At 46.2% G+C, this 17,002-nt stretch overlaps 1 protein-coding gene across 1 annotated transcript in view; it reads right to left on the reverse strand.

Moving 5' to 3' along the window:
- The window catches only part of NTN4 (netrin 4), a 626,566-nt gene that overhangs the window by 91,480 nt on the left and 518,084 nt on the right, over positions 1-17,002 (reverse strand). Inside the window, exon 6 of the mRNA XM_069629824.1 lies at positions 2,174-2,387. Within this exon, the coding sequence (XP_069485925.1) occupies positions 2,174-2,387 (214 nt within the window). The remainder of the gene's footprint in view (positions 1-2,173; positions 2,388-17,002) is intronic.

Genomic DNA, 17,002 nt, shown 5'->3' on the forward strand with positions numbered 1-17,002 from the left:
ACCCACATTCCAAATAATCCATGGTCAGTATTGGCTAGTGAATGTTTAGAGTGAAGTGTGATAAATATCTCTTCAAATTAGTCTCAGCGACTGAGCCTTGAATAATGTGGGAGATTATGCATCTTCTCCTCCCTGAGACTGGTTTTTAAATTAATTGGTTGGAATCGAGCTTTTTACAGCACCGTTGGAGAAAAATCAGGTAAGAAGCCTGTTTACCATTGGTGCTCTGAGGTAACACATGAAAAAATATAATAGATCCCAGGTCCCAAATAGTACACAGAAGCATTTTATGACATTTTTATGACGCTGTGTCCTCAATATATGTTAGCATTGCTCATGTAAATCACTTTCATGATGATGTGCCTACAGTATACGCAAGCGATTCCACTGCAATTCACTTTCATGAAGCTGCATCCACAATATATGCTAGCACTGCCATTGCAAATCACTTTGATGATGCTGTGCCCGCACTATATGCCAGCATTCATACTGTAAATCACTTTGATGTTGAGCCACAATATATGCCAACAATGCCTCTGTAAATCCCTTTGAAAAAACAGTGTCCAGAATATATGACAGCATTGGCATTGAAATCACTTTCTTGATGATGCACTGATGATATATGCCAGCATAGCCATTGCAAATGAAGTTGATCCTATTGTACCCACACTATAGGCCAGAATTGCCACTATTAACCACATTCATGATATTGTACACATAATACATTCCGCCATTGCACTGTAGATCACTTTAATTGTGCTGCATCCACAATATATGCCATTATTACCATGGTAAAACAATTTCATGAATCTGTGCCCTGAATAAATGCCTTCAATCATACTGTAAATCACGTTGATGATGTTGCACCCAAAATATAACAATATAAGCCTGCATTATATTTCACATTCATGATGCTGGAGTAGCTCCCCTAACCCACCAAACAAAACACACACCCTCTCATTTGCACACACACACACACCCACATGCGCGCACACACACACACACACACAGTCAGAGAAACCATTTCCATTTCCAAATGCCTAAATGATTTTATATCGAACAAAGGCAACAAACAGTATCAACAATACGATAGATGAAAATCTTAAATAATACATAAGTTACAGAAACATACACACATGCAGACTCCCTCACACCCACATGCACACACACTCCTTCAGCCTCTTGCACACTCAAACATGCACAAACACACATGCACACACTGCATAGCATTAAAAATAGACATGCACACAAACACTTTTAAACTTAGGTTTACATACACGATCTGCTACTTCAGTCTTCAAGTTCTCTCTCGTCTGACAGGGTACGGGGAAGAAGGATTCACCATCGCAGGTCAGGGAAGGAGGAACATGTTGGGAATGGCACTCTGTACCATAAGTGAATCTAAGCTTTGTTTCTTAGCAACGGCAACCTACTGAGATGAGCGGCTCCAGTATGCCGACTCCCGCTCAGGAGCTGTCTGCTGCGGCTAATTCCTTTTTTTAACACCACCAAGCACCAGTACAGCGGGTGATAGGGGAAGACACCGGGAAGAGAGCCTCCCATAACCCTCCTGTTTTGCATATTAAAAAGTAACTTTGGGTCTCACCCTAAGTTACTACGGGAATCCAGCCGTGGACCCTTGCTGACTGTACTTAGAGAGGAACAGCTCCACCTCACTGATGAGGCCCAGCAAGGCCGAAACACGTGCCTGGGGATGCTGTTGGCACTCTTGTTAAGAAGAGAATTACCTTGCATTGTCAGTGCTGGACTGCCCCAGGGCAGGATAAAGGCTGATATGTTGTGGATATTTCTCTTTTGTGAAAGGGATAGTGAGCTAAAACATCTGGTTCAGACTCCCCCGCGACTGAGGCCGATAGAGAGACTCCCAGAAACCCCCTGTTTTGCAGGGCGAGGCACTGGCCCATGGAAGAACAGCCCAAAAGGGGAAGACCCCACTGACCTACCTGACTTTGCCACTTCCACAAAAACGTTACCCCAGGCAAGGGAAGAACTTAGAAGCTGCCTTGCTAGCTTTATGTTGAGTAATGTCAGCAAAGCCTAATTAATGTAGCCAAACTACTCATTGTTGATAGATTTTGCCAAATCAAAGATATCTAAAAATATAATCTTGAGCTGAAATGGTCAGAGAAGGCATGCAAATAACTGCACTTACCCACTGATGCAATCCCCCGTGAGCGGGTCGCAGCTTCCAGCGCAGTCGCATGGCCTGCAGCCGTACTCGCCAAAGCCCCAGTAGCCCACCATGCACTTGTCACATAGTGGACCTGCCACTCCAGGCTTGCATGGACAGTCACCATTGCTGGAGTCGCACAGGGTGTTGGCACCGAATGGGAGACTGGCTGAGCCAATGGGATGACAGGAGCATGCTGGGGAGACAAAAGGAGAGACACAGGGGTGAGCACCTATGAGAGATGAAGAACGACCACACAACATTTAGAGAACGGAACGTTTAATGTCCCCCAAGTTCTACTGTATACTTATTGAACAATACGTTGAGCGATTCTGCCAGAAACGATGTCCACGTAAATGCTAATAGAGCACGCAGTCACCTCTTTTTAGGGAGACAGAAAACATAAGTGCAGTATATATAATCAGCCAATACAATATTTATTTATTTATTTATTTATTATTTTATTTAAAGTGTATTTGGTTAGTTAAAGCCTTAAACACTTAGTAACATTACGAAATATCAAAAATACATTTACAATTTTAACACTTCATACACAATTTGAATGAATATACAGTTTTATAATTTAATAGACAGCATGTTCAACAGGGGGGGGCAAGGGGGAGGACCAATATGTTGGTTTGGGTCATGGACCCCGCCCAAGCAGAGGAGCTACATTTTAAAGGAAGATTTCATATTTGGGATGGTGGTGATGCTCCTAATATGAGGGAGTAGGGAGTTCCAGCGGGAGAGGGGTACAGAAAGTAAAGTGGGGGCAGGCACTGAGGGGGTTGCGGACAGAGAGTCTGAGTAGGCCACTAGAGCAAAGGTTATGTGGTGGAGAGTAGCGAGTGGCGGAACTGGCCAGATGACGACTACTCTGTCAATTTCCTTAAAGATGATTGGAAGGAGTTGGAAGAGGAATCAGCGATGCAGAGGTGGGAAGAGGAGTACACAGTGCATGCTGGGCAAAAGAGTGGCGAGGGAGGCCTAACTGGAGGCTGGAGCAGTAGTCAAGTTGGCCGAGTTCCAGGATGGCGGTGAGTGTTAATGGAGGGGTAGGCGAGCTTGATAGAATGTCCTGATATTTAATAGGTTCAGCAGCAGTTGCGTGAGGGGTGACAAAATGGTGGAGTTTGAGATCGCTGTCGAAGTCCACCCCCAAAGTCGGGGGTGGTGTGAGAAGTTTATGGAGAAAAAAAAAGGGGCCGGGGTAGAGATGTGGAGCATGTGTCATGCGCCCGGCTCGATGGCGCCTTTGACACCTATGGAGGTTGGATCGCCATTGATCTGTTCCACCACGTTATGTCCTGTGCTCTGCTCAGCGCTCTAGTGGTTCCCAAAATGGCCGCTCCCGGGAGGTACTTGATTCCTCCTCCCCGGAAGTCGGCGCATTGCAACCTAGAGGTTAGTTTCCTCTGCCTTGGTTCGCCACACTAGTGCTTCTTTTTCGTTCCTCTCTGGAACTCTCTGTCATGTTCGTTCTTTTTCCCAGGCTTCCAGCATATGGGTTCCCTGTTCCTCCTCCGGAGCTCTCTCCCTCTCTCGTTGCGCCCTCGTCAGGCGTTCCTCTGTGCCATTCTCCGCTCTGCGGTTCGCCTTCTCTCCTTCCCTTTCTTTCTTTCCCTTCTCGCTTCCTTGTTGTTGCGTGCCCCCAATGCGCGTGTGCCTGCTCTCCTCTTCCGGAGCACAGTCTCTCTTCTGGCTCCCCCTCTCCTCCCTTACCTTCTCACCGCAGCATCCTCTCAGTTCCTTCCTTACGGCCCCGGTGTTGGGAGCGTTCTGCCCTCACGCAGTGCAAACACTGTTCTTTCTCTCTGCCCTCGTGCAGACACAGTATGGCCTTACCTACTCAGCGCAGACCTGAACCTGCCTTCCAGTTGGATCCTGTAACAACGGACATTGGTAGTGGAGCACAATCGAAGACCAAGCTTCCCTAATGGTCCTCCTCCTACCTGGGTTTTTATATGCTCTTGTGAGGCTTTTTCTCCATTTGGCCAATCCCGGGAGAGGGGCCAAAGGTCTGCACTTCATATAGGCAGCCACTGTGGCTTCCTCTCGGGGTATGCCCTATCTCCATAAAAAAAGGACTTCAGATTCCGAAGACGCCTGACGAAGAACAGCCCAGACACCAGTACTTCAGGAGAGGAGGAAGAGGAGGTTTGTGATTCCGGGGAAGAACCCAAGGGGATTGACAGCATGATCTGATATGAGATGCAGGTGTCAAATGACAGCCTGTGGCGGGTGGCCAAACGACCGTTAGAGATGCACGAGAGATGATCTTGGTATCGTTGGGGGAAGAGATGATAGGTGAACCAAAAGGAGGAGGTGTGCTTACTGAGAATGTAGGTGTGGAGGGTAAGGAGTAGTGACACATGGACAGAGCCGTGGGGACCTCCAGCAAGGAGATGGATGGGATCTGGGGAGCTTGCCTTTCAAGAGGTTGTAATTGCCTGGCTTGCAAGGCAAGAAGCAAGCCAGGCAATTACAGTGTCTTGGAGGCCAACGTGGGAGATGGTCAGAAGAAGAAAGGGTGGTCAGCATTGTCAATGGCCACTGACGTTTAAAGCAGGGTCTGGTTAATGGCCAATTTAGAGTAATGGGCAGTGGTAAGATAGCTTGACGGATGTGGGTCAGTGCCGTCTCGATGGAGTGAGAAGTGTGGAACCTGGATTGGATGGGATCACAGAGATTGTGGACTTCAATGTAGCCGATGAGGCAGTTCAAGACCATCCATGCAAGTACTTCGGAGTAGTTTGGCCGATGGAAGAAAGGGTGATAGAGAGCCCGGATACTGTTAGGGTCGGTTGAGGGCTTTTTAAACATGGCTAGTACTGTTTCGATTTTGGAGCATACGGGAAACACACATGTTTCGAGAGAAAGGTTAAAGACGGAGGAGAGGTAGAAAACGGTAAATGGTAGCCAGGGCACTCATTATCTGTGTGGGCATAAGAGTCCAGAGTCATATAATGCAGTTTCACTTTCTGGAAAGTGGGCAGCAGATCGGAAAGGGGCAGTGCAGAAGGAGCCAAGAGAGGAGAAATGAGTGGTGGGAGGGAGAGTAGGGAAGGTGGTAAGAGGTTGAGGGGAGACGAGGACACGATTCTTGGACATTTGAGATTTTGGGTAAGAAGAGAAGGTGAAATTGTTACTAGACAGAGAGGAGTAGACAAAGCGCAGATGGGGCTGAGGAACAGCATGGCCAGAAGGGTAGACAAGAGTGTTCTGCAACTTCTTCTCCAATAACCTTTGGGCACTCTGGTTGCCTGGTCCTATGAGTGTGTACCTCTAGTTTTTGGCACTATGAGAGCAAGGACCATGTAGGACCTAGAACCAATGGGGACTTCCTCTACCCGACCAATGAGAAATTGGCATGGGTTGTCCAGCTGGATGACTTCACAGCATATATTTTGAACAACTACTTTTAAGAGGTCATGGCAATTTCTGATTGGTCGGGTAGAGAAGGTCCCCATTGGCTCCAGGTGCTACATAGTGCTTCTTCTTATAGCCTGTTCCCCTCTATTTTACAGCATGTATCTTCGACCACTTTCATGGGTTTTGCGATGAATCCTTAGGAGTCATCATTGATCCCCAGACTTAAGTCTCCTCCCATGTGGCATGGTGAAGGAAGCCACTACCTGATCCTGACCCTGGGGTGGCATTATGAGGGAGGGTCACACGGGAGGAGATGGCTGTCGGGGAGAAGTGGTGGCTCCATTAGGAGGGACACAGTATTCTTCTTTTTGTGAGGATGAAGGTCCTATAATCCCCAAATACCTGATGGGATGCTGTCACCTCACAAGTCCCTCCTATGTTAAAACCCAAAGAACAGTATATGAGAACCAACCTAAACAGAATAAGCTTTAATCCTTTGGAATCCATGGGTCACATGGGAAATCCCCTGATTATAATGATTGTGTCTTGGGTAAAAGTCTGGAACACAATATCACTGCACATAATATTCACATACCATCTTCCATTTCCGACAAACTTAAGTCCGACCAACAATTGAAACAATATAGCTTTGGGACGTGTAAAATCATTATGCACTTCAATTACCATAACACCTATGGTACTGGGACGAGGAAGAGGAGAGAAGAGTCAATGTGGAACAGGAACAACCTTAAGCTAAAGCGGCAGCCTAGTTGTTCTATGGAACATCAGCTGTGCGGGAGATTTAAAATTGGTGCTTCTTACTTTGCACAGGAGTGTGGCAGGAGAGGAGGAGGTGGTCGCATTCTGAAGGAAGAAAGAGCAGAAAGCCACATAGGACACAGAGCAGGAGATGATCTGCGAGGTAGAGTCAGCGAGGCGAGCCGTGCTGAAGGAGGAGGATGCTCACAGGCACCCACCTGGAGGCATCCCATACCGGAGGAGAGAGACTCTGGTGGAAGTCAGCGGCAGCAGGATCTGCTGAGACACACGATTTTGTGGAACGGCAACGGTCCCATTGGAGAAGGCATGAGAGACTAACGCGGGAACCAAGAGAGACTCTGTGTGACTGGGGCAATCAGCCCGGTAAAGGGTTCTTCGTTACAGAGACACGTTAAACCGGTGAGTCAACCAAAAGGAGTTTGGGTCTCTGGACGTGTTATAAAGCAGATTGACACTTGGGGAGGCAATCTGAATACCCACTAAGTAGAACAGTAGGGCAGAAAGGGTGCAATTCTCCTCACATGAGATGTCAGTCTGGGGAAACCTGGAAACCACATTGCCACGAGCCAAGAGAAATTGCGAAAGCAACAGAAGGGCTAAAAGGGTACAATTCACCTCACATGAGAAGTCAGTTTGGGGAAACCTGGAGCCCGCAGTGCCATTAGCCAAAAGACTTTAAAAAAGAGACAGAAGGGCAAAGAGGGTGCAATTCCCCTCACATGAGATGTCAGTTTGGGGAAACCTGGAACCCACGTTGCCACAAGCAAAGAAACAGGCAAACATTGCACAATTCTCCTCATATGAGATGTCGGTGTGGAGAAACCTGGAGCAAACATTGCCACTAGTAGAGACATTAACAGTAGGCTAAAGTAGAAACCATTCCTGGCAGGCGAGTAAACCAGGAAAGGAGAAGTTATGTAAAGTAGAAACCATTCCTGGCAGGCGAGTAAACCAGGAAAGGAGCAGTTGCTTTAAAGGAGAAAACTGTTGGTATAAAGAGTGTGGTGGAAGGAAAACATTTGCTTTGTCATTCTGACAAACTATTGTAAAACAAGAGACATTTGCTCTGCCATTCCGACCAAATTATTCTGTGGAAAAGAGTTCCGAGTAATCATTTTGACATCTTGAAAGTAATAATTTGTGAAAGAGACATTTGCTTTGCCATTCTATCAAAAGTACTCCATGGAAACGACTGTTACATCCTTCTGAGTAATCATTTTGACATCTTGAAAGGAATACTTTGTAAAAGAAACAGTTTATTTGGTTTTAAACAAGTGTTCTATGGAAGAGGCATTTACTTTGCCAATTTGTGGGACATGGTGGATGAAGGAGACCTTTTCAATTGAACTGAACAGAGTATTGTTGGAACAGAAATCTTTTAAAAGTCTTTCTGAATTGATTCACGGGAAGGGAGTCAAACCCTAGACAAAAGAATTACTTTATTGGAGTTATCCTTCTGAACTGTTGCACATGGAAACAGATACATTTACTCTTCACACCTTGGTTGTATATGTTATTGTGAGGGTCAGATATATTTTTAACATGAGGTCGATTTTCTTTAGTTTTAGTTTTCTAGGTAAGAACATTCCTCTTAGGATAGGGACAGGTAGGCCTTCTTCCCAACCCCTTTTATTTTTAATAAACATGACAAATGTTGAAAAAAGTCCAACTTTGTATCCGTCTCTCATTTCTGAGCCCTCACAGTTTTAACTAGTGCATAGAAGGGTGGAAGCCAGAAATTGAACAGTCAGTCTGAACCAACTTAAAGCATCATATAATGTCTTTCGGGGTTTCACACCTTGAAGCTTGATCTGAACCAAGGAGCCCGGGTTCGGCACCAAGCCTATGACAAGTAAGAAAATTCGGATTTACACCACACATTTCTCAGTAGAACCTCCTTCTAAAAGTACAATTCAGGGTTTATGTAGTACAAACGAGACAATATCCACACGTTCACACTGCACGCCGATATTTTACGTTTAGACATGTGTGAGTATTACCCCAGCCCTGCAGAGGCATTTTTTGAAATCTCTAAGATTAGGGCAAAACAATGGGGGTCATTACCACCCTGGAGGTAACCATGCTGCTATTTGCGGCATGGCTACCCCCATTTCGGGTACCATGTCCGGGTTCCCTGAATGGGGAATTACCAGGCCATTCCGACCTTTGAGGGCCCGGTATTTCCCCATTCAGGGAACCCAGACCCGGTACATCCCCATTCCCATTGAGCCCCTATAGGGCTCAATGGGAATGGGGAGCATGCTAACAACGGGCCCGTTAATGACGGGCACATTGTTAGCATGCTTGGCCGCTCGCGGGACCCGCTAAGGACGCCTGGTTTTACCAGGTGTCCTTACCGGGTCCCGCGAGCGGACCTCGTAATGAGGCAGCTCTACCGGCCCCGTTAAACCCCTACCGCCAGGGTCGTAATGACCTTCTATGGCTTCCAAAGGGCACTTTGTTATAGAAGTGGTGCCTTTAACCCTATGTTAAATTATTAAAATCCACCCGTTCTTTGCTTTTTGCTTTATCTGCCCTGGCACCCCCTGCCTTGCATGACTGTGGGCCGCTTTCATGGAGCTTGCACTCCCAGCATTCCCTGCTCTCTGTCTGTACACTAGTGCAATGCAGTACTTTGCATCCAGACAGCTATGCACAGCATGGAATGTTTGACATGCAGTACTTAGCCCGGTCAGTCGCCTCAGGCCTCTATCATGCACATGCCACCGACAAACCGCCTCTAAAAATGTGTACTGTCTTCTCAGCGCATTCCCTACATAGCAACTCACAGTTACAAAAACAGTTTACAATGGTGGCAGCAGATCAAGGATATCATTTCACAACATAGAGTGTCATACTATACAACACAGCATATCCTGCCACATGATAACATAGCATTACATATAATAGATCAAAGCATACCATAAAATAAAATAGTATACTATAATATATTAAATTAATGTGATATGATAGGTTATTTATAACGCGCTTAATACCCAGAGGTTTCTAAGCGCGGACCCGGGGATCGAACCTGTGGCGCTAAGCGCGGACCCGGGGATCGAACCTGTGGCGTTTTGTGTCATCTTGATTCCAAGACAAGCACGTTGCCCCTGAGCTATCCTCCAGAGATGAGCCATAACATGATAACATGCAATATTACATTAAAAAATAGATAACATAATATGCCACATCATATAATTCAGTATTATTGTATAACAAGCCGAAGCATATTATGCCATAACACAACATACCCTAAAATAACATCGTATGCAATAATATACATGGTCAAACAATGACATCCCATGACATAACATAGCAACATATGTGCCACAACACATAGCATACCACAACATACACATAATAATCCATTGCCATGAAACACCATAGCATGCCATACCATAATATATCAGCCCTAACATTGCATAATACTAGCACACAGCACCCATAATATCCCATAGCAGGAAGTATTCTACTATACCATAACAATCTAGTGTGACATACCATACCACAGCACAGCATGCAATACAATATCACCCCCTACAGCAGTGGACTTCAAACTGTGTGACTTGCCCCTCTAGGGGGGCCCGAAGAATACCCGGGCGGGGCAGGGGTTGGGGGGCACACAGCTCTTTAATAAGAGAGTACAGTGACTGCTTTCAATAGAAAATATAAGCAAATATGGCATCTGCGGGGGGGCCGGCAACGATTTGTACCCTAGAGGGGGCTCTCAACAACAATATGTTTACTCAAGTGGGAGCTCAGTATAAAAAGGTTTCAATACCACTGCCCTACAGCAATGGGACAAAGTATCATATATGTCATACCACGCAGAATACTATAACATAATACGCCCCAACACAACAAACAAGAGCATGACACCTAGTATACAGTGAAGTAGGGTCACATAACATACCACAGAAACACATCGCCTAACTGTAAAGGAATGTATTAGTGTGTCAGACTCGCATACTGTAGCATGACACACCAGAGGAGTTCTGCAGGGAAGGCAAGAGGCTTGCCAAAGTCAAGCGCGAGGTGGCAGCTTTTGGTGCTGGGGTGTGTTGGCTCCTAAAGATACACCTGCATGTAAAATGGTTGATTTTTTGTGGCGGCTGGTGAATATTCTGAGTGTGGCGAGTGACAAAGTCCCTTGCCTGGTTGTAGGGCAGGTAGTGGGGCGACCAGGGGGCCGCGTGCCTTCACCCACAGTGTGATGATGGGCCCAGGGTGGTATGGGGAGAATCCCCTGGTCAACCCAACCACGTCCCTGAGGCGTGGCAGGAGACACCTGCATGGCTTCCAACAACGCACAAGAGCCCCACGTGCACCTCCAGTGACCCAGAGCATGGACCGGAGGTAGAGTAATAAATAAGTAAACTACAGCGGATACATGGAGGGATTTCCTCCAGGTGGAAGATGAAATGGGACATTGTCTGCGAAGAGGTGCACGATTATCTGAATACTGAGCTCCTGACCACACGCAAAGACGTGAAGCACATCTGATCAAGAATTCTGGGAAATAATTCCGAAATACCGTAAAACCTGTGGCCCTAGGGAGAGACCTCTGGCAGTACAGCGGATGGACCTGTGGACTCAGAGAATGCACCTTCAAAGCAAAGGGGCCAGTGAGAGGCACCTGTGCCCCCACCATGTGGAATTGTACCAGACCCGTGGGCGTGGCGCAACTGGGACTGGGTAATGCACTGAGACGTTTGGGATGTACAACCACCTGGTGATTCCGCCAAGATATCAGACAACTGCCCCAGGGATAACTCCCGACTTATTGGTTCCAGTTGGAAATTATGGCCCCTGCAACCCCCTCACTTGCAATGTCTTAATAAGCTAGGAAATTGTCAGCTGTTATTAGCGGACAATAGGATTTGCGGGTAATGAGGGCAACTTGGGTACACGTAGCAGGTCGACTTTTGTTTCAGGGAAAATATATGTGTTTTGATGTGGTTTCATTTCCTACAACCAACAATCCGTTTTTGTTGCATGCAGGTGCACAACCGTCTCATGGTTTTGTCCGCGGCAGAAAGTCAGTTAGTCTGCACATAGAATTCTTGAAGGGTTAGTCTGAGATAGTGCCCGAAAGGTTTGAGGACTTGGAGAAGTTAATAACAGAAATAAAGAAAATAACAAACATTCAGAAAAGCTTGCAGGTGCTCGAGGTCCTGCTTAACGAGCAGAACAAGGCTTATGATGTTGCTCACCGTACGGCTACTCTTTGAATCCTGTGAGAAACCGGAGGGTGGTCTCACTCCTATTCTCCATGGGTCTTCTACGCAGGTGGCCAGGGAAAGGCTATTAATCTTGGATCCCAACCCTGGGGGGGACAAGCAAGGGAGCATCACCTGGGCAGGGGGTCTGTGGGGACTGGGAGTGGGACACTACTGACAGAGACATGGTTCCCCTTTTCTCTAATAAAGACCAAACCATCCTTTACCAGTCTACCTGGCGCATTTTAAGCCAAATCCCCCGACTTCCTCAAACATGACTACAAAAAGTACTGAGCCGAGGAAGAAGCAACCCGGAGGAATGTAGACTAGTTGCTTTCACCTCTTAGGTACTGGGGCGAGGAAGAGGCCAGCTGAGAGCAGTCGAGGTCAGGCATGTCTCCTCAATGTTGATCAGGCAGGGCTGATTGTGAACTCGCACCTGCAGGTGTATAAAAAGCCCCACCATATGAGAGGGAGAGAGGAGGAGATGACAGGAGCAGTGGCAATGAAATTGCAGCAGCAGCAGAGAGGCCAAGAAGAACAGCAAGGAGCTCTCTGTGTGCAACACGCTGTGGTTCAGGGAAATGCAGCACAGGAGCTGGGGCTCTGTGGAACCGGAGGAGTCAGGTGCTTGTTGTCCTGGGGCCAGAAGCCGACCCAAGAGTGCCTGAGGGGAAGGAGGTGCAGCCTTGAAGGAAAGACCAGAATGCCAGCATATCTGCTCTGCGAGAACTCTCCTCGAAGCAACCAGTGAGTTTCTATGCAAACAGAAACCTGGCATGCGCGCGTTTGATGCTACGCACAAGGATATTTTGTATTGGAGTGGTCGCGTGAATAGTGAGACACGTTTTCAAAGGTCTCTGATAAGTATCCTTGCAAACCAGCAAACAAAAAGACTTGTTAACTCCGCACTAAGAGTGAATACTTTGTTACGGAGTGTTCGAAAGTCTCTACACGCTGGGCATACTTAAAGGCATATTACAAAGTCTGATTACAACCAAACGAACTGAAAATAACAACAGAGTTACTTACATGAGAATCTTTAAGCATCGTTGAATGTCGAACGGAATAATTATAAAAGAATCTTTAAGCCTTACTGAATCCCAAACAGAAAACCAATGTTTAAATAATATTTGTGACTACTGCCCTGAAAGAAAACCATTACTTATGAAGATGCTAAAATAAATTAAGCTCTAGCATCTAATTAAATGCACTGTGTGCCAACTTCTAAAGGGAATGAACTTTACACTGCAAACAGTGTTCATCTACATTATTTGTACAGAATAATTAAGTGTTCATTCAAAGAAACCCATACATAATGAACTCTAAAGTGAATATACTTTTAGCAAGATCAGCGAATCCATCATGCAGTATTACCCAAAGTGAATGGAACTTTGGCAAATGAACTTTAACATGTGCCAATTTCAACCAAAACATTTTGTGGTACAAAGAGTAGCTATTTGCAGAGGGTGCAAGTGTGGCACAGAACCTAAAGGAAGTTGGGAAACACCATCATATTAAAACCTCATGGAAATGATATCTTGGGGAAGGGACCCCTGAAGTTGGAACTACTTCTTGTCTCGAGGACGGAGCCTCTGGATATTTTATGTTTTGAAGTGTGTTCTGGAACTTGGGGATGGGAACCCCAAGTATTATTCAATTCTGCACTAATTTGGAACTCAAGGCAATCCTCAGACTTTTGTTAGAACGCCTTTATATCTTGGGGAAGGGATCCCTGAAGTTGGAACTACTTCTTGTCTTGAGGACGGAGCCTCTGGATATTTTATGTTTTGAAGTGTGTTCTGGAACTTGGGGATGGGAACCCCATCCAGGGATTATCTTGGGGAAGGGATTATCTTGGGGAAGGGATCCCTGAAGTTGGAACTACTTCTTGTCTTGAGGACGGAGCCTCTGGATATTTTATGTTTTGAAGTGTGTTCTGGAACTTGGGGATGGGAACCCCAAGTATTATTCAATTCTGCACTAATTTGGAACTCAAGGCAATCCTCAGACTTTTGTTAGAACGCCTTTATACTTGGGGAAGGGGCTGCGAGCTGGAAGACGCTCTGAACGTTATGCTGAAGACTATTTTCTTTGTTGTCGACATCCCCACAAGATGTTTACGATTAGTGGTGAGGGTAAGGCTAGGTTTTGGACACAGACAGATTCCTAAGTTGAACTTATTGACTCTGACATTACTTAGTTTTGGTTTGGTTTCCTGACCTTGCCCCCTATCTAACAGGAATAGCAAGAAATCTTTCCCTCGTCAAGAGACAACATAGACATTAATCACCAATAATTAAAAAACACCAGTACAGGTATGGGTAGAGAAAGGTAACATTAGATCATATCTCTATTTTGTTCTTTTGTTCTGGAGTTACTTCTTGTAGGAATTTCTCTATACTATTTCATCACCAATTGAGACGGGACCTATCCAACAACAGACCTGGCACTGGATCGTTAAAAGCATCGACCATCCACACGGGATATGGAAGCCCCTAGTAGCACTGGGCCCTACTAAGGCAACGTATTGTTCTGGCGTGTTCAATTAGACTCATTGGAACATCGTCATGGACTATTAGATAGGTGGCACGCCACCGGTCTTTCTAAGGAGAGCCCGCCCTGGCAGGGTCAGGGTGTGCTTCTGAACAGGGACAGTCTCTTATACGTTCTTTGATAGTGACTTTGTGAGTTATTCTTAGTATAGATATGTACTCAATTGCCCGTTCTTTGGTGATGAAATATGTTGACCTTAACGGGAGGAATGTTATGAAACTGTATTACACTGGTAGTGTTTTACTTTAGGTGTTTTTTATATCATTTTTAAATGTGCCACAAAATGTTTAAAAGGCTTCCAGAAATACGCAAAATATAGTATTTTACCCACCTGACCGTTAGTGTAATAATTAATTGGCCTTGTCAACTGCATGCCAATTCCTGACCCTCACAGCAAAGAGCACCATGCCCAGCATGTACTATCCTGTGGCATTGCCACACAATTTGAAAATCAATGCCGCAATATCTTGCGGGGGTCTGCAAAATGCTTCTCCACAAGGCTTGGGTGTCTACCATTCGTTGGGCCAGGGTTCTCAGCAGGCCTCCTACTCTGGCCCGTCCCATAGACCTTCACCGTCACCTCGGTCTTCTACATAGTAATTGGCTCTCTTGGCTTGGCCAACACAGGTTCTGGACGCCTGCTTCGCCTTTTCTAACAGGCTTCACTATAACGCTGCTCTCTCTCCGGAAGACAATCCTGGTGTCCCCCTCCAGGTCGGGAGGCTTGTGGCTCTTTTTATTCTGGTGCTGAGAGAGTGACTGGAGCAACGAGGGGTCTGATTCATCGGACTGGTTCCCAGTTACTTTCCTACTACGCGATTGGCTGTGTTTGTCTTTTTCCTTTAACAGGGGCAGAGGTTACAAGAATCCTGGCTACGATATTGGGATCTAATACAGTGCTGGAAATGGAAAGCATTTACTGCGGGAACCCTCTCTTCCTTGGAGGGGCGTGGCCCCAGGCCAGTTCAACAATACAGTCTCCCTTCATAGAACCCAATCCCAGCGATTTGCATAAAAGCAAAGCGTATTATGGGAACGTTAGAATACCCAATATTTAAAATTTTAAACATGTCTTATAGTGATGCAGCAAGAAACCCTTTTAAGAAAACAATGGAAGGTGGGCTCTACAGATTTGATTGGTCAAGGCGCATTAGCGGTAAAAGATTGGTCACGCGACTCACCCTAAGAAAGAAATGTACATTGCAGGACATAATTACCAGTTTGGCCAGCAGCAAAAAGCATGTGAAGCTTTGGCTGTTTCTGTATTCAGTTTCCTGTGCCGTGTCCGCTCGTTGAAACATGGATTGCTCCTGCATGTGATAACTTGGCTTCAGGACACATCTTGCTGGGTGTATCCTGTTCTAAAGCTGTGCTATCACACGCCCAAGCACCGTGCTTTCAGAAGACTTGGCAGCACTGTGGGTTGCATGTCTGTGTGATCGGTTTGCTTCTGCTCTGTGAGTGTTGTGGGCAAGGCCGTGGGTGGGGGGACAGGACAGGGCAGCGCTGCATCTTGTTCGAGCCCATTTTGAGGACTGGATCTGGAGGTGTTGACATGGAGGCCAGGTCACGTGCTGCTCTTGCTTCCCTGTGCTCTACTCCACTCCCTATCTATCCTCAGTGGGAAGGAGCATTCGTGGAATGTACTTTTGCTGTCTGACTTCCAGCTAACTGGCGACACAGGTTGGGCCCCGGCCCTAAAGAGATCGCCTTTCTTCATTCCTAATGAATTACATTTCCCTCTGACCAACATGTGGTCTACTTCTTTTCGTACACTTCGACGACTGGACAATACATCCCTGGAAGTACTGGGGGAGAGCACTAATGGACGCCCCTTGCACCGCCTCCAGGGGTCGCATCACAGAGCAGGCGGCTCTCTGGCTCCCTCTACTAGTGACAATGGAGACCTTATCAGAAAGTCTTTACATCACTCTGAGGTTTTTCTTGGGGCCACCTTCCTGGACAAACCCAAGCAGCATGTCCCCCGATGCTAATGTAGCAGAATGGGTCTTGCCCTCAGTCTGACCTTGTTTTTTCAAACAGACTCCATTTAAATCGCCCTCGCTGTGATATAATATAATATGATAGGTTATTTATAACGCGCTTCATACCCAGAGGTTTCTAAACGCGAACCCGGGGATCGAACCTGTGGTGGTCTGTGTCGTCTTCCTTCCAAGGCGATCACGTTGCTCCTGAGCTATTCCCCCCCCCCCCAGACAAAAGGCAGACCTGAAATAACCGTGAATAGGCCCATGCCCTGCCTCCATTTCTGACGTCACTACATGTGCGACCCGCTCGTCATACTTACGGAAGCATGTCAATGTAACGGGCGAGGATTGGGACTCATTGAACTATGGAAACTCTTTACCTATAGATTACATACGTCCTATACATAACTGTCTAAGGGTGCCTGTGCATTGTAGACTGGGCATGTGAACAGCCATCCTTATCCTGAAACCCTGTCCATCCTCTTCAAAAATCATTTCTGGAAAGTCTCTGACTCCAATGATGTGACAGATGTAGCAGCCATTTTATCCCCGCTTGCCAATCCTAGTCTGTCCAAATGAGTGCATATGGTTGATGGTTACAAACTCTTTAAAGTTTGGATGAGTGTTGAGAAAAATGAGTACAGTGGGCTTTATGAACCTAGCAATTCAAGTACATGGCTCTTTAATTACAGACATATGTGTTAAATATAAAGATCTGTGGGCATTCTTATGTCCCCAAAATCATCTTTGATTGTATGCACTGTTGCCTGAAACCCTCATTGGTGCTATTTGTTCCGTTCCCCTTTCGCACATGGGTATTTCGAAAGAGTACCTAGGAGAGTAGCAGAATGTCCATCTTTCAATGATAAACATCTATCAGAAAATAATTATTATGG

The sequence above is a fragment of the Ambystoma mexicanum genome, chromosome 12, assembly GCF_040938575.1.
Source record: "Ambystoma mexicanum isolate Mex_15411 chromosome 12, UKY_AmexF1_1, whole genome shotgun sequence".
NCBI classification, from domain to species: Eukaryota; Metazoa; Chordata; class Amphibia; order Caudata; family Ambystomatidae; genus Ambystoma; species Ambystoma mexicanum.